The 17,623-nt window shown below is 43.4% G+C and overlaps 3 protein-coding genes across 9 annotated transcripts in view; 2 read left to right on the top strand and 1 right to left on the bottom strand.

Annotated features, from left to right (window-relative positions):
- The first annotated feature begins 107 nt into the window (after nt 1-107).
- On the top strand, nt 108-1,587 carry LOC117032791 (serine/threonine-protein kinase Warts-like). The gene is given in 2 exon segments (XM_033124432.1): nt 108-158; nt 260-1,587. Coding segments are annotated over 2 exon segments (879 nt in total). The 3' UTR covers nt 1,088-1,587.
- Nucleotides 1,588-1,624: 37 nt separating this feature from the next.
- On the top strand, nt 1,625-15,873 carry LOC117033161 (activator of 90 kDa heat shock protein ATPase homolog 2). Its single transcript, XM_033125156.1, has 8 exons — nt 1,625-2,266; nt 10,077-10,162; nt 12,018-12,132; nt 13,156-13,244; nt 13,979-14,089; nt 14,482-14,583; nt 15,139-15,190; nt 15,299-15,873. Exons 1-8 carry the CDS (start codon nt 2,158-2,160, stop codon nt 15,463-15,465), a joined length of 831 nt encoding a protein of 276 aa, XP_032981047.1. The 5' UTR covers nt 1,625-2,157; the 3' UTR covers nt 15,466-15,873.
- Nucleotides 15,874-15,987: 114 nt separating this feature from the next.
- USP34 (ubiquitin specific peptidase 34) overlaps nt 15,988-17,623 on the bottom strand; it is a 209,536-nt gene continuing 207,900 nt past the window's right edge. For 5 of the 7 annotated variants that reach the window (XM_033125149.1, XM_033125148.1, XM_033125153.1 and 2 more), the window contains one exon: nt 16,330-17,494. In XM_033125149.1, the coding sequence (XP_032981040.1) occupies nt 16,887-17,494 (608 nt within the window). In that variant the 3' untranslated portion in view covers nt 16,330-16,886. Of the gene's footprint in view, nt 17,495-17,623 lie in introns of all 7 variants that reach the window. The other 2 variants (XM_033125154.1, XM_033125155.1) reach the window with 2 other exon arrangements.

Here is a 17,623-nt window from a genome sequence, read left to right as displayed (position 1 = left end):
CAGCGGAGGTCCCACGCACCGTGGGCGCTCTCGGACCTGAGAAGTCAGTCGTACAGCAAAGAGAGTGATCAAGTGCTTGGGTCGTATCCTCTACACAGGAACGAATAATGAGCGCGGCCAATGACAGCTTGGACAGCCGCTTCCGGTCTTCATCGCCAGTACCGCTCGCTCTCAGGCGCCCCTGACTCATTGGTAGCATTGAAACTAATCATTGCAGTAATAATGAATCCTCCAGTGGAGGTGTTTTGGTCTTTCGGAGGGGCCAAGGCTCCGTCTTCCTGGCTCCTGCACTTGCGATTCCGGCAGCGGGGCCCAGGGTCTGTCTACTCAACCCCTCGACCCGGCGGCCTTCAGGACTCCGCTCCCACCTGCCGGATCGCCCCTGCCCCCTTCCAACCTCAGCTCCCACTTTCCAGACCCCCTCCCTGCACCCCCAACCCTCGGCCTCGACCTCTCCCGGGACCCTGTCCTGGCTCCCTGGGCACCCCCTTGCCCACAGCCCGGCCCCGCGACCCGGCTCCCTGCAACGGAGCCCCCGCCCCAGCGGGGCGCGCTCCGCAGCGGGGCGCGCTGCGCGCGGCGGTGGGCGGAGCGGCGCAGGGGCGGGCATTTCTGACACTTTCTGGGCGGTGCCGACGCCCTGATCCTGGCCTGGGGGGACGGAAACGTGGGCGATGGAGCCGGAGCCGCAGCGCAACCGCTGCCACCCCCAACTCGGTTGCCCTTTTCTGTTCTCCGCGGAGGCCGCGCCGCCAGCACAGACATGGCCAAGTGGGGCCAGGGCGACCCGCGCTGGATCGTGGAGGAGCAGGAGGACGGTACCAACGTGAACAACTGGCACTGGTGCGGCCGGGCTGAGGCCAGGGCTGCACTTGGGCCTTCTCCCTCTGGAACTGTCGGGCGAGACCGTGGGGCCTCTCTGCGAGCACCCGGTGCCTTGTGCCCTCGGGGTGGAGCGAGGGGGTGGATGGCGGCCGGCTCTCGGGGCGCCTCCCGGGCCGCAGCAATCCCTCCGAGGGGCGGGGCTTGCACGGCTGCTGAGGATTCCCTTCCCCTCCCCCAGCTTCCTATAGAGCTGCTCGTCTAGCCTCAGGGCATGGGACGGCCCTCCGACTCTGGACACCTGTCATCTCTGCACTGCTTCTGGGACTTCAGTTTTATATTCTTGAAAGTTGGGTTGGGCCCTTCAAGAATGGCTTCTGATTTACCTCTTCAACTTGGACAATCTGTACCCGTAATTAAGCGCTTCCCTTCCCTTACCCCCTCCCACACCCAGTCCTCTTGGTGTTTCTGGAAGTTAAAATGAATCTAGAAAGTGTGTGTGGTTTGGTTTGTATGTAGTGGAAAGAGCAGGAGTTTGGATCTCAACTCTGCACCTAACTTGATGGGCCTCTGGTGAGCCCTGCCTTCTAGGAGTTTGAACAAGTTACACAACCTTTTTGTACCTCATTTGGAATACTGGCTTATTTCTGCCTCCTTCCCTCCCCCAGAGCTTCAGAAAGTGATGTGTGGGCCCCTCTCCTCTGAGGATTGTTGTACTAAGGCCATCAGGTGATGCTGAGACAGGTCCAGGGCAGAGCAAAGCCATCTCAACCTGTGAAGGGATCGTTTACAGCGGGAGCCCAGGCCGGAGGCTCGGAGCTGACCTCCCTCCCCTTTCTGCCACCAGGGATACATCATGGACTTCTCTCAGCTCATTTCTGCTCCCCAAAATGGGAACATTATTTGGGGAGGTTGCATGAAATAATATGTATGAACACGCTTGATAATTTGTCTTGTTATGATTAGAATTATTTCAGTTATTGTACTACCTTTTCATATGTTCCAGGCTTTGCCCATCCATTTCCAACTGGTCAGATTGCTGGACTCCCTTTCTCCAAAATAAGCTGGTGGTTTTAAGCCAAAATATTTTACCTAGTAGTAATAATATCTTAAGGAACCGAGTAGGAGGATTAAGAGAGATTTGGCAGAAAGTGGGTTTGAGAAGCATGTTTGTAAGTTTGAAGGTGGCAGGTCTCTCAAGGCCCCTTGGAAGGAATTAGGTTGATCTGGGCTGGGCCTGGGCATTACCCTGATAACTCATGCTGGACAAGTGATACCATCTGGGGCTTCCATTCATGGCTCTGCCCTTTTGATCCCTGGCCTGGACAGAGCGGGATGCCACCAGCTGGTCCAAGGGGAAGCTCCGTGAGTTCCTGGTGGGCGTCGTCATGGAGAATGAGGAGGCATCCTCGCTGCCAGATCAGTGAGCTGAAGCAGGTGGAAGGTGAGGCTTCCTGCAGCAGCTGTAAAGGGAAGCTGATTTTCTTCTATGAGTGGAACATCAAACTGGGCTGGAAAGGTAACGGAGGGGCCTCCGGGTACAGTCAGGGCTGGAGGCAGCCTTAGGGCAGACTCTGTTGATTCATTATTCATTCACTCAGCAGGTAGTTTTAGAACTGCTATGGAGCTGCACATACTGGCCCCTGAACTGGTGTTCATAGTTCCAGACACCCCCATACCATATGTGGAGTTCCTTGTCTGACAAGCTGGGGGCTTCCTTTTCTCCCAGCACTCAGAGCTGCTTAGAGCTCTTTGCTTTCAACGGAACTTTTGTCCTCCAGCACTTGTGAGCGCTAGAATTTCCCAGAGCTACTTCAGGGAGCCCTCTTCCCCCAGATAGCTGCCTGCTGGCTTCTTTGGGCCCTTCAGGCCTTCATCCTGAGTGAAACCATCTCTCTTCATCCTGTAAAAATTGCAGATGCCATCCTTGTACTGCTTCCGTTCCCCGTTTTATTCCCCCCCAAGCACGGACATTTGGTATACCATAATACATAATGGTTACTTAAATATTTTGTTTACATTATTCTGGTTCCTCCCTTTCCCCCAATTCATCACGGCAGGGATTTTTTAAAATCTCAGCTTTGTTGAGATAAAATTCACATAGTATACAACTCACCCACTTAAAGTGTATATAATTCAGTGGTTTTCAGTATATTCACAGAATTGTGCAGCCATCACTACAATCAATTTTAGAAAATTTTCATCCCTCCCCTAAAAACCTATACCCATTAGCAGTCCTCAGCAACCACTAGTCTGTTTCCTATCTCTATGGGTTTGCCTGTTCTGGACATTTCATATGAATGGAATCATATAGTGTGTGGTCTGTGTGATTGGCTTCTTTCACTTAGCATAATGTTTTCAGGGTTCATCCATGTTGTAGCATGTTCCATTCTTTTTTATGGTTGTATAATATTCTCTTGTACAGATACAACCCATTTTGTTTTATCTGTTCATCATTTGGTGGACATTTGATTGTTTTCACTCTTTGGGTCTTCTGGTCAGGGATCCATTGGTTTTGTTTCAGTCCCAGATCACTGGACATTGTGTATTCGTTGAATGAATAAATTTCTCCCGTGATGCCTGGCTCCTGGCTGAGTAGACAGTTGATGCTCAGTAAATATTTGTTGAAATAACCATGGATGTGAAGACAACGGGGAAAAGGAAGAGGAGGAGAGAGGGAGAGATCTTGTTCTAGAGGATTGTGCTGTGTTAGAGTTTGGGCCTCTGCCCTGTGGCCACCTTGCTAGCTCAGGGTGACATTCAGCCAGGATCAGAAGTAGTCCTCTTCCTGTCTTGGAACCTTTTGGCTGAGGGTTTGCTGTCACTTGCTCCTTCAGTGGCTCCTGCTGGCTCGATCACAACAGGATCTGGTTCCTTATACCTGCCTCGCCCCCCGCTGATCCCCCAAGACAGGAGTCTGAGGTGCCCAGGGGAAGCTTGTGTCCCTTCCATCTCCCTAAGCTCAAAGCAGCAACCAGCTTCTTTGCAAGATAAGACCCAGCCACTCCCAGGCAGCCGCCAGAAGGCAGGCTGAGCAGGGCTTGCCCTCGCCTTGTGCTTTCTCCTCTAGAATGAGTCCCAGAGGTGGCAAGTGGGACCTGCTGGGGAGGAGGCAGCACTCTGGTCTTGTTTTTTTGTGTTTTTTTAATTTAATTTTTTGCCAGCCTTATGAATTATAACTGACTTATAAGATTGTAGAAGTTTAAGGTATATAACATGATTTGATATATGTGTATATAGGGCAGTGATTTCCACAATAAGGTTAGTTAACACATCCATCACTTCACATAGTTACATTTTTTTGTGTGTGTATGTTGAGAACTTTTAAGATTTACTCTCATCAACTTTCAAATATATAGTATATTATTGTTAACTATAGCCACCATGCTGTACATTACTTCCTCAGAACTTATTCATCATGTATCTGGAATTTTGTACGCTTTGTATCCTTTGACCACTTTCATTCCCCACCCACCCTTGCAACCACCATTCTACTCTCTCTATTTCTGTGAGTTTGGCTTTTGTACATTACAAACCTAAATGAGATCATACAATGTTTGTGTTTCTCTGACTTATTTCACTTAGCACATGCCCTCAGGGTCCATCTATGTTGATGCAAATGGCAGGATTTCCTTTTTAATGATTGACTAATATTCCAATGTGTGTGTGTGTATCTCCTTTTCTTTATCCATTCATCCATTGATGAACACTTAGGTTGTTTTCATATCTTGGCTATTGTAAATAATGCTTCAATGAATATGGGGGTTCAGATAACTCTTTAAGACAGTGATTTCATTTCCTTTGGATATAAACCCAGATGTGGATTTGCTGAATCATATGGTAGTTCTATTTTTACATTTTTGAGGAACCTCCATACGGTATTCCATAGCAGCTGTACCAATTTACATACTACCCACAGTGCACAAGGGTTCCTTTTTCTTCACATTTTTGCCAACAGTCATTATTTCTTGTCTATTTGAAAATAGCCTTTCTAACAGGTGTGGGGTGATATCTCATTGTGCTTTTGATGTGCATTTCCCTGATGACTGGTAATTTTGAACACCTTTTCTTGTACATCAGTATGTTGTCTTTGGAAAAATGTCTATTTAGATCTTCTGATCATTTTTTAATCTCATTATTTGTTTTTTGGTTGCTGAGTTACATGAGTTCTTTAAGTGTTTTTGGATATTAACCTCTTATCAGATATGTGATTTGCAAATATTATCTCCCATTTGGTAGGCTGCCTTTTCATTTTGTTGATGGTTTCCTTTGCTGTGCAGAGGCTTTGTAGTTTCATATAATCCCTTTTGTTGCCTTCACTTTTAGTGTCTAATCCAAAAAATTGTCACAAAGATTGATGTCAAGGGGCTTAGTGCCTATATTTTCTTCTAGGAATTTTATGGTTTCAAGTCTTATGGTCAAATCTTCAATTCATTTTGAGTTAATTTTTGTGAGTGGTGTAAAATAGTGATCCAGTTTCAGTCTTTTGATCATGCTGCCCAGTTTTTCCAGCAACATTTATTGCAGAGACTGTCCTTTCCCCACTGTATAGTCTTGGTTCCTTTGTTTTAGATTAATTGATCATATGTACGTGGCTTTATTTCTGGTCTCTCTATTCTGTTTCATTGATCTTTGTGTCTTTTTGTTTTTTATGTCAATGACATACTGTTTTGATTCCTGTAGCTGTGTAATATAGTTTGATATCAGGAAGTGTGATGTCTCCAGCTTTGTTCATTCTCAAGATTGCTTTAGCTCTTTGGGGTCTTCCAGACGCATTTTAGGATTGTTCTATTTCTGTGAAAATTGCCACTGAAATTTTGATAGGGATTGCACTAGATCTGTAGATTGCTTTTTATTTCCTTTCTTCTGTTACCTTCTGTCTTAGTTTGTTCTTTTTCTAGTTCCTGGAGGTACAAAGTTAGGTTCTTTATTTGAGATCTTTCTTTTTTCTTGATGTATATGTTCATTGCTACAAACTTTCCTCTTAGAACTGCTTTTGCTGCATCCTATAAGTTTTGGTGTGTTGTGTGTTTCCATTTTCATTTGTCTCAAGATATTTTTTTAAATTTCCTTTGATTTCTTAGAGCCATTGGTTGTTCAAAACAGTTTTGTTTAATTTCTATATATTTGTGAATTTTCCAACTTTCTTCCTGTTATTTAGTTTCAAACCATTGTGGTTGGAAAAGATACTTATTATAATTTCCATTTTTTTGAATTTGTTGAGACTTGTTTTGTGACCTAACATATGATTTATCTTAGAAAATGTTCCATGAGTGCTTGAGAAGAATATGTGTTCTGTTGCTGTTTGTTGAAATATTCTTTGTATGTCTATTGGATCCGTTTGGTCCACAGTATTCAAATCTGCTATTTCATTATGGACTTTCTGCTTGGATAATCAGTTCATTGTTGAGAATTGGGTAGTAAAATTCCCAACTATTATTATATTGCTATTTATTTCTCTTTTTAGTTCTGTTATTATTTGTTCTTTAGGTGTTTTGATGTTGCGTGCATAAATATTTACAATTTTTATATCTTCATGGTGAATTGGCCCCTTTAGCATTATATAATGACCTTGTTTCTTTTGACCATTTTTTTAGTTTAAAGTCTATTTTGTCTAAAATAAGTACAGGTATTTCTGTTTTCTTTTGGTCACCATTTACTTGCAATATCTTTTTCCATCCCTTCACTCTTAGTTCATGTGTGTCCTTAAAGCAAATATGAGGCTCTTATAGGGAGCATATTGTTGGATCTTGTTTTTTGGTTTTTTTTAAAATCCGTTCAAGCCATTATGTCTTTTGATTAGAGAATGTAATCTGTTTATATTTAAAATAATTATTGATAGTTAAGGACTTACTATTGCCATTTTGTTCATTGTTTTCTGAGGGTTTTATAGCTCCTATGTTCCTTTGCTTCCTCTTCTGCCAACCTCCTTGGTGATTTGATGCCTTTTGGTGGTGGTATGCTTTGACTCCTTTTTATAATCTTTTTGTATGTACTACAGTTTTTTCTTTGTGATGCTTACATAAAATATATTTATAACAGTCTATTTAAACAGACAACTTAATTTTGATAGCATATAGAAATTTAAACTTCTTCATATTTTAGATTATTGATGTTACAATTTACTATAAGTGTTCTAACTTAACTGATTTTAACCGATTGATGTTATAATTAACTTTAAAAGTTAGAAAAACAAAAGTATTAAAAATAACTAAGTTACTGTGCATATCAGTTACATTTGTTTTTAAATTTTTAAAGTAGAATTGTCCATGAATTGTGCAGCACCATTGCAACGTTAGATAATCTGACTGTGTATTTACCATTACCAGTGTGTTTTACACATTCATATGTTTTCATAATGCAAATTAGCATCTTTTTATTTCAGCTTGAAGAATGCCCGTTAGCATTTCCCATAAACAGGCTCAGTGTTGATGAACACCCTGAGCTTTTTTTGTTTGAGAAAGTCTTTCTCTCTCCTTCATTTCTGAAGAACAGCTTTGCTGGGTATGGTTTCTTGGTTGACAGCCTTTTCTTTCAATATTTTGACTATGTCGTCCCACTCTTGACTTGTCAGATATCTGTTGAGAAATTCCCTGATATACAGGGGAAGCACTCTTGTATGTGATGAGTCACTTTTCTCTTGCTGCTTTCAAAACTCTGTCTTTGACTTTTGACAACTTAATTATAATGTGTGTTGGTATAGCCCTTTTTGGGTTCACCATATTTGGTGGGTCTTTGGGCCTCATAAATTTGGATGTCCATTTCTCTTAATGGGTTTGGGAGGTTTTTTTTGTGTTTTTTAACACCATTATTGTTTTAAATATACTTTCTATCTCTTACCCTTCTGGGATTCCCATAATGTATCTATTGTTTCTTTTGATGGTAACGCATAAGTCCTGTAGGTATCTTCACTCTTTTTGTTCCTCTGGCTGGATAATTGTAAATAATCTATCTTCTACTTCACTGATTCTTCTGCTTACTCGAGTTAGCTATTGAAGCTCTCTGTTTCATTTTTAGTCATTGTTTTCTATAGCTCTAGGATTTCTGGGTTTTTTTGTTTGTTTTTTTACTTCCTATTTTGTAACTTCTCATTTTATTTGTTTTTACTTCCTATTTTTTTACTTCTCATTTTGTTCATTCATTGTTTTCCTAATTTTGTTTAGTTGTCTCTGTGGTAGTTCACAAAACTTCTTTAAGAGGTTTATTCTGAATTCCTGGTCACATAGTTTATAGATCTCTATTTCTTTAGGGTCATTTATTGGAGCTTTATTAGTTTCCTTTGATGGTGTCACATTTACCTGATTTATAAGCCTTGATTCCTTGCATTGGTGTTTGAAAATATAAGTGGCCCCTTTGCCAGACTTTACAAATTTGTTTCAGCAAGGAAAAACCTTCACCATCTAGCTCAGTTTGGGTAACTGAATGAGCCAGCCAGTAGTGTCCATGGTCTGGTGGGGCTTGCTGTCAGGGTCTCTAGTTGGGTGGGGTCAGCTACCTGAGCTTTAGGTGGAGGGGTGGGTTGTCACTAGCTGGGTTCCATGTTCAAGCAGGGCCACTGGGTGGGCTTCTTGACCTGGCGGCACTGCTGGCTGTATTCCATGGTCACATCGGCCACTAGCTAGGATCTGCAATTACCTCTGGTCAGGTGGGGTCAGGCAGGGCACAGCCACTGGTTGAACTCTGTAATTGGGCAGGTCTGTGGGCTGGGCTCCCGTCGCGCCTAGTTGGGTGGGGTCTCGGACTATGCTCCCTGACCAGATGGTGGCGCTGGCTGGGTTGTCTGTGTAGGCGGGGCCACAGGCTGTGCTCTGTGATAGGCGGGCGGTCTGCAGTCCTGCCTCCGCGGTGACGTAGGCTGCTGGCTCTGCTCCACTGTTGAGCAAGGTGGCTGACAAGTCTCTCAGTCAGGAGGTGCCACCAGCAGGTGGGGGAGCTAGAGACTGTGCTCTGCAGTTGGGTGGGGTCCCTGGGCTCCCTGTCTAAATGGGGCTGCAAGCTGTGCTTAGCAGTCAGGCAGGGCTGTTGGCTGGGCTCAGGCTCCCTGGTTATGAGGGGCCAGAGATGATACTCAGCAGTTGAGCAGGGCTGCTGGTTTCGCTCCCTGCCCGATTGGGGCTGTAGAACGGGCTCCGTGGTTCCCCAGGTTCCCTGGATGGTTGGGACTAGAGGCTACACTCAGTAGTTGGGTCTTCAAATTTGCTTCCCTGCCTTGGTATGGTGGAAGAATGAGCTCCACAGCTGGCTGTGGCCCACTGACTGGCGACACCAATCAGGCAGAATTGCCAACCAAGCTCCCTAGCCAGACAGGGCTGCCGGCTCGGCTCTGCAGATGGGTGGTGAGTGGCTGGAATCTCTGCTCACGCACTGCTGCAAGTAGGAATGCAGTCCACCAAGATTGGAGTGCTGGCAACCGAAAGCTCTGGCCCCCTACTCTGTCTCTGATTCCCACTGGTCCCTGTGATGCAAGTCGGACGTGGGCCTTTCAGGAAGCATCCCACAATTCTGGGGGGACCTGGCTGTCCACCTCGTGCTTTTTATCCCACTTGAGAAACTATAGTGGGGCGTTTTCAGTGTCCCTGTGCTGGCCTGCGGGAGGGCGCTTTGGTCAGTGTTACACGCCTCTCACCCTTCTAATGCAGTCCTTCTCTGTCTCTGCTCCAGGAGGGTGCTTCAGCCTCCCCTCTGGGTTCTGGGATTTTCACAGTAGTGCCTTGCTTATGCGTAGCTGCTAGTTGGTCATCTTGTGAGGGGAACTGAAGTCATGAATAATAATCTATGTTGCCATGTTGATGTCATCTCTGAAATCAACACCCTGGTGTTGAAAGAAATGCCGCTGCGCGGAGTCCAAACGGAACCTGCCCCCCAATCCACTGTCTCCCTCCCCTCACTCTTTCCATGATCAGAACTCTTTTTGTTCTTCCTTCCCTTTTGTGACTTCTCATATCCTTTGATATGGTAAAGAATGTGGGGGGGTGAGAAAATAAACATTGGTTACAGACGCCTTACTCTAACCCCCTGCTTCCACCTGGCCCCTGATTTCGTGTGCTTTTTCATTGGCCAGGTTCTACCCCTGCCTTTCTCGGTTGGTTGCTTCTGCTGGGGGCCGGCAGAGCTGGGGCAGTTTGGGTACCCACGTGGTGGGTGGTAAAGCTGCGGTGGCACCTGTGGGAGGCTTGGCTGTTCAGTTATGCAGGGCAGTTTTGAATACACTACTTGTTACTTTGTAATTGAAAAACATGTTTTGTTCATTTTAGGTATAATTAAAGAATCTGGTGCAAAGCACAAGGGGTTGATTGAAATACCCAACCTTTCTGAAGAAAATGAAGTGGATGACACCGAGGTGAGGTATCTGATGATTTTTTATTTTTATTTTTAAATCAAGCTTCTGCTATAGGTGTTGAGTATTTGAAAAAACTTGTTTATCACACTGTGTGATTCCTGTGCTGTGGTTTTGGTTAATCTCGGGGCTCATTTGCCAAGGGTTGCTGTTCTGTGGGGGCATCATGGGGTGTGGAGCGAGCCGTGTAGGAAAGAGGAAGCTGAGGAAGCCTTAGCCGACCCTCAACGACCCAGGTGTGGGGCCTGGGCAGGTGAGTGCACCCTCTGTGGCCTCAGCCGTGAAACAGGGTGAATTCGTCTTCCAGGGCTGTTGCCAGATAACTGTGACAGTGCACCTCCTGTAAAGTGCAGGCAGCTCGCACAGCTTGGGGAATGGGCCTTGGTTCCTCCTCCCCTGGATCTTTGCTGTTTCCCTTTAATAGTGAGAATTCTCAGCTTTCAGCTGGTATCTCCCTTGGTTATATTGTATGTTTTTTTGGTAAACTAGTTAGTATGTGTTGCTTTTGACTGGCTCCCCTATTCTCTTGGGAGATAGAGCCTGTATAACTCCTAAGCCTGGTTTTCAATTGATGTCTTCGGTAAGCTGAAAGCTTCTGGGGAGAGACCATTTGTTCAGCAACTCTATTTTCCAAACCAAATAGTTTGACAAAGGGTCTTTTTGATCTGTGAATGTATTCATTCAATGTGAAGGTTTTCGAAGATACAAAATTTAAATCGTACTGAGCAACATGTCTATGACTTGTCTTTATTAAAGGTTATAAAATGCCAGAAAAATGGGGCTGTCTCAGACGTACCTTCAGGCACGTAGTTTCTGTACGCGGGCTGTGATTTTACTTTGTGATATTCAGACCCGTCAGCTGAGAAACTTTTCATCAGCATGTTAAACTGAATCTTTTAGATTCTATCCTTGGTAGCTTTATAGAACAAACCCTTTGCTTTGGGACTGGGGCCAGGCTCCGCTCAGCTGAATCATAGGGACACTCCATGCTTTCTAACCAACACCTTTTTTCACTCTGAGAATATCAGACGCCCCCAGACCAGTACTTTGATGCTCCCCTTTCCCTGCTTCTCCCCATCTCTCTCCCCTCCCCCCGTCTCTTTCCTCCCCTTTTTTCCCCTTCCTTCCTTATCTCCCTCTTTCCTTTTCTCCTTTTCCTCTCCCTTTGCCAAGGCTCCTCTCTGCCAAAACTGTGTGGCTCAGAGCCATGTTATGTGGGGACTTGTTGGTCCTAATGGCATGGGCTTTGGGGTTCTAGACCAGTGCTGTTCAATAGAAATACAATGCAAGCCACATACGGCCCTTAAAGTTTTCTAGTAGCCATGTTAAATAAGTTAAAAGAAACAGATGAAATTAATTTTAATGTTTCTATTTAACGCAATATATAAAAATACCCTTTTAACATGTAATTAATATCAAAATTACTGAGATTATTTTACATTCTTTTTTTGTACTGTCTTTCAAGTCTGGTAGTATGTCACACTTACAGCACATCTCAAAGGAGACCAGCCGCACTTGGAGCGCTCAGTAGCCTCCTGCGGCTGGTGGCGACCATACTGGACAGCGCCTTTCTAGACCCTGCCACAAGCCTGTCTCGTCAGTGTAATACATATACACAGAAAGGTTTGTATGCAGATCAAGGGGCTCACATTCTAAGAAGCCCATTCAAGATTTGGCCAGCCCGATCAATGGAGCCTTGGTTCAAAAACTCTTACATCTTCTCAAACTGTAGGAAGAAACCTGTCACATCTTACAGCCACTCTTCCCCTTCCCTCACGATCACTCCTTCATGTGTCCCAATATCGTAAGAATACATCAAATCTGATTTTTCTTAGGTTTGTATTTTTCTGGTTTGTAGGTGAACGTGAGTAAGAAGAAAGGCGATGGGGATGTACTGAAGGAGCTTATGAGAACGGTGGGCACCGCCCAGGTCAGGGAAGCCCTGGGAGATTACCTGACGGCGCTGAAGACGGGTAAAGAAGGCGTCTCTTGTGAACCAGAGGGTCCCTTTTCTGTTTAGCCAAGTTATGCTCTGCTCTCTAGTCTGGATTCCCAGGTGGGGCTCCAGGAACAGCCCTTTATGCTGCAGGATAAATTGTAGCCTGGAGGTTGAGAGCTAGTCATAAGTAAGACCATAATTAGTTATCATAAACACAGTGTGAACCATTTTGCCTACAGAATTGTTAATAGTTTTCTGGAATGATAATTACTTAATCAGTCGTTCGTATAATTACTTATTTAATGTCTGTCTTCCCTGCTAGACCATAAGCTCCCCGAGGGCATGGGAGGTGTCTGTCTTGTTCTCTGCTGTATCTCCAGCATCTAGCACAAAGCCTGGCACATAGAAGGTGCTTAATAAATCTTTGTTGAATGAATGAATGAATGAAAGTGACTGCAGGTATTACAGGTGTAGTTGAGATTTACCTAGAGAATTCCTACCGTGTGTGGAAGTGAGGATACTTGTGTTTACTTCCCCAAATTAGAGATGTTACTTGCTAGGCAAAATAGCCAACGGGGCCTGTATGTCTGCACGTCATCCTTGGGCGTGGCTTCGTGTCTAGGTGTTGGCATGGATGGGTTTGGGGTTGCCCCTTCCCCATCAGACCACACGTGGCTGGCCCATTGGCTTGAATATTGTGAGGCCAAGCTTTGTGAGGTGGTAAAGCAGTGAGTCTGGCTTGACAGTAGGTGAAGGCCATAAAGCTATTAGTTAGTTGTAGAAAACTGAGCTTTTTGCTAAAGAACATTAGAAATTTTCGCTATTTTATTAAGAACTAGATAGAAGTGAGGCATTTGGAAAAAAGATATTTGTTGCTGTGGCACTTGGGTTAATAGTTTTATATATAAAAACGTGGAGTAGTCTTGAAACTCTCAAAATGATTAGTTCTTTTTATAAGTATCAGTTATTTTCTTATATGCTGTTTTGGGTTTTCTGCCTATTTGTGCTGAAGCAGAGTAAGTTCTTTATTAAAACCATTTCCCATGTTTCTTTGTAGAATTTATAGTGGGGATGATTTTACCAACAAAAGCTACGGCAACTCAGGAATTGACTATTAAAAGGAAACTGAGTGAGAATACCTTGCAGGTATGATCTCTGATGGCCAATATGTAGGGAAGGGGAAAGGAAGTGCTTAATGAAAATGCTTCAAAGCTCTCAACAGCCTTTCAATGATGGAGAACTGAAAAGGATAGTGAGGGGGCCCAGTTAACCCACCCTTACATCCTCTGCCATTTTGGTGCACATGATGAAATGAGACTTCCATCCTTGATGGAAGGGAATGTATAAACAGGCCTTTCTGTGCAATAAATAATTGAATTTAGCTCAAGACAGTGTGCTGAAGGCACTGTTCTTTGGTGGGCAACAGATTACACACCAGAGTAACTACACACCAGGTTAGTTCACATGCTACAGTGGAAGAACCTTCTCTCCAGGCTTTGGATTAGGAGGTTTTAGATCCTATTCTTGGAATCCGGTGGTGAATGAATGACACCTTTGTCCTTAGGTTCTGTTGTCCTTCATCTGCTTATTATTATGCCCTTTGGGCTGTATTTACATGACCAAGTAGCACATAGACCAGGAGAACAGAGCTAAAGAGCTCATAGGAATAATGAGCTGTTTCCAAAATAAAGACCAGGATTGGTGATGCTGAAAAAAAAAAAAAAAAGGCTTTTGATGCTATTTCTGTGTGTCTGAATGGGTAGGGTGGAATTTGGAACATTTTGGTGTTTTATGAAGGCTGGGTGGAAGACTGAATTTTCACATCTAAGCAGCTTTCTCTCTGGTATGCTGATTATCTTTCTAACCTCTTCTCGATTCAGGCCTTGTCTCCAGTGCTATTGGGTGTAAGGATTCCCACTGTGGCGCTGCACATGACGGAAATGTTTGACACAGCTGTAGAGCAGCTGTACAGCATCTTCACTGTGAAGGATGTAAGCAACTCCTTAAACTAGGATCTTAAATGCTGACCCTGGGAGAAAATGCGCCACTAAGAACTGGAGCTGGTTTTCGTTTCCCTTATGGCCATGCTTTTCTGATGGAAGAGAGCTGGAATTGTGGTGATAGCAGTCGTGGAGGATAGCTTTTGAAAAATTTGAGGGGGGGAAAGAAAGTTGGGCATTTGGGGTAACGGCATTTAGGGGATCCATTAATTTACTGGGTTTACTCCCTCTGCAAGGGAAAGAGAAGACAAATCTATAAGTAATTCAGGATTAAAAAAAAAGAGGAAAAACCCCAAACCATAGTAATTGTTGTATTAGTACATTTAGGTTAAAAAGGTGAACACGTGCTGAAATAACATGTCTACTGTGTTTTGCTTCGTTAGTTGGTGCAAAAATTTTCTAAATCTCCTGCCATATTAGAAGCTGAAAAGGAAGGGAAATTCCAGATGTTTGATGGGAACATCACTGGTGAATATATAGAATTGGTAAGCAAGCTGATAAAAGTGAGCTTGGGGACTGACTCGTTTCCATTAATATTGCTTTTTAAATCAATGCTGTTTTTAACTTGTTTTGGGTTTTTATCTGAGTTCACAGAAACTTGAACTTTATAAAGTTGGTTACAGAGCAAATAAAAAATGTTATATATTCTAAGTAATGATAAAGATGTGCACCTTAGTTTCACAGTAATTGTGCAAATGCTTGATTTTAGAAGAAACAAGTATAATTCCTCCCAACTCTTGGTCTGGAATGTTCAGCTTTCTGCCACCTCCATCACTAGGTTCTGTGTTGCCAAGTGTCACTTGCTTCACCTCTGACATCAACTCTTTTCTCATTACCAGTAATTACTGTTCTTCTGTCCTTGATGTTCACTGTTGTTACATTTTGGCACTAGGTCAGTGGTGCTGGCATATAAACTGGAAGATGGGACTGTATGTTACTCATTACTTTCACTACATGGAGGTTTTAATGAACAATTTGGTGTTTTTCTCTGTCGGAAGTTTTAAAAGATGTTTTCAGTGGAATTTTCCCTTTGTTTTTAGTTAACAAATAAAAAGATCGTCATGAAATGGAGATGTAGGAACTGGCCAGAAGGTATGCTATTAGTACCCTTTGTTATGAGTCTGAACACACTCAAGTTGACCCCCTGCCCCCAAGAAAAGCAGGTAATAGTATTTATAGCTTTTCCTATTTTTCTTCCAGAACACTATGCGACAGTTGCACTGAATTTTGTGCCCACTCCAGGGACTTTACAGTTGGACTGTAAAGGCGTTCCTGCCTGTAAAGAAGAGAACATGAAGTTCTGTTGGAAGCAGCAGCATTTTGAAGAAATAAAAGGTTTACTGCAGTTGACCACTTTAAATGGTTGAATTACTTAAAAGATTTTGTAAGGACATTACTTTTTGTAAGCAGAAAGTATCAAGTTTATGTCTTCCCTATTCCTTTCAAAAAAGAAGACAAAAACTTTATAGTGGATGAAATCCATGAACTTTGCAGAATTGAAAGTGATGCCTGAGTCTTTACTACAACTAGACTTGGCATTGAGTTAGCAGCAGCAAGCAACCAGAATTGAAGTATTGACCTTAACTCTCATAGATGCTCCTTGGGAATAGACTGAATCTCTGAGTACAGATAGTTCATTTCCCAATCTAAAGCTTGTCCTTGTAGCAAGGTTACCTTCACCTGTAGTTTAGTTCAGGAAGATAAGAAATAAGTGGCATGTTGCTACCATTCCTTTATTTTACTTCAGAGTTAAGGTATGTAGCGCTTACCGTGTTTCCCCAAAAATAAGACCTAACTGGAAAATAAGCCCTAGCGTGATTTTTCAAGATGACAGCCCCTGAACAGAAGCCCTAAAGCGTCTTTTGGAGCAAAAAATTAATGGAAGACCTGGTCTTATTTTCGGGGAAACACAGTAGGTAGGTAAACAGTGGCAAGTTGCATTCGGAAGCATGTTGAAGGGAGGGTGTGTTGGCTGTAGTGTGTTACACTTTTCTCCGCAGCAGTTACGCACTTCAGGGAGGAGAGGACTGAAAAGTATGGGAATAAGTTACTATATGGACTGCCACTAACACTTCTACTATGGGTAAGTGCTTCCCCCCATTCAGTTTTCTTAATTACGTCCATCTGAGAAGACTGAAGCAACGTATGTAAACAAATGAAAAGTCATCACAATCAGTTTAATTAAGTGCACAGAATAGCAATCAGTCATGTCAATAAAAATAAAACAATTATTTTTACATCAAGTGTGCTTTATTTCCTCCACAGGTATTCTGTTAAATAAAGCACCATTTATATACTGCCAGGCCACAGCTAAAGAGGATTCTTTACAGAATCAAATTTCTTGTGGTTGTTCCGTATACAAGTAAACTTAATTTTGATAATAAGAACCACAGCGATTGGAGGCAATCTGCCTCTATTATAAGGTACAAAACTGGCACAGAGGACACCATATTATACACAGTAAAAATGCTGTAAGTTTAAATTACATTGTACAGGGCCAGGGAACCCTGTTCCTCCCAGACAGCCATATTAAATGAAAGCCACTACAGTGAACTCTTAATTACATAAAACATATCCATTATCTGATTGCCCTTTAGAAAGTATACTGAAGATGCAAATTTTTTTCATCTGGAGTTCTGCCTGACCAAGAATTAAGCCTATAAACCTATCTTGCCATTCAAGCAGAGAGCACTGGACAAACTGAAGCACAAAAACAGAAATAAGCAAAACTTATACAAACAGCATTGGGAGAGGGGGGCCCTTAAAAGTAGACATGCTACATCTAATGTCAAGAAGCAGCTTGGTTTCCTTTGCCAGATATCCTTGTGACCACATGGATCGTAGATTCAATGGTCCTACACAGGGTATCTAAAATGTCGTGTTGCTGCATGTGACTAAAGAGTCCTCTGGAATGGCCACAACTGAGTGATAAAGCAGCCTCAGGGTCCTGGGAGGGCAAAGTTTGACCATCACAGCTTCTCAAGTCAGCTAAGTCAGACAGAACTGCAGAGATAGAAGTAGAAGGGAACTCGGATTCTTCCTCTGCTAGGTTAGAATCCTTGGAACAGTGGAGCTCTTTAAATTCTTTACAATCTTCAAATCTACCATTGTTGGACTGTTCTTCTGCATGCTGTGACCTGGTATTTGACATGTCTTCTGAAAACGAAGAGGGAACTTCCATTCGGTATTCTTTAACAGAACTATTTTCAGGGGAAGGAAGATCTTGCTCAGTTCCCGGGTCGATAATTGAGGAGTCTCTGGTCTCATTGTCCGAAGTACTCGTCGGGGTCAGGACCTCCCTGCTTTCTGTTTTCGCATCGCTGATGCAGCCGTCCGCAGTGTGCTCCTCATCACTGCTGACACGCCGTCTTTTCACAGGAGTTGCCCCTTCATCATCTGAAAATCATCAAAACAAACTTCTTTGAAAGGAGGCATTAAGATCACACTGACGGGTGTTGGTGGGAAATTTCCTTTTTAGCATTTCTGCTTAGGAGGCCCAACTGAACATACAACCCCGTGTTTTCT

Source organism: Rhinolophus ferrumequinum, chromosome 13 (genome assembly GCF_004115265.2).
Source record: "Rhinolophus ferrumequinum isolate MPI-CBG mRhiFer1 chromosome 13, mRhiFer1_v1.p, whole genome shotgun sequence".
NCBI lineage: Eukaryota > Metazoa > Chordata > Mammalia > Chiroptera > Rhinolophidae > Rhinolophus > Rhinolophus ferrumequinum.
The sequence above is the reverse complement of the archived record's forward strand: the minus strand, read 5'-3'. Positions and strand labels throughout refer to the sequence as shown.

Excerpts from the sequence above, each read along its gene's own strand:
- LOC117033161 (XM_033125156.1), top strand. The coding sequence starts at position 2,158 with ATGCCACCAGCTGGTCCAAGGGGAAGCTCCGTGAGTTCCTGGTGGGCG. Across the intron at positions 10,163-12,017 it reads ATGAAGTGGATGACACCGAG|GTGAACGTGAGTAAGAAGAA; the intron begins GTGAGGTATCTG and ends TCTGGTTTGTAG. Across the intron at positions 14,584-15,138 it reads CTGGTGAATATATAGAATTG|TTAACAAATAAAAAGATCGT; the intron begins GTAAGCAAGCTG and ends CTTTGTTTTTAG.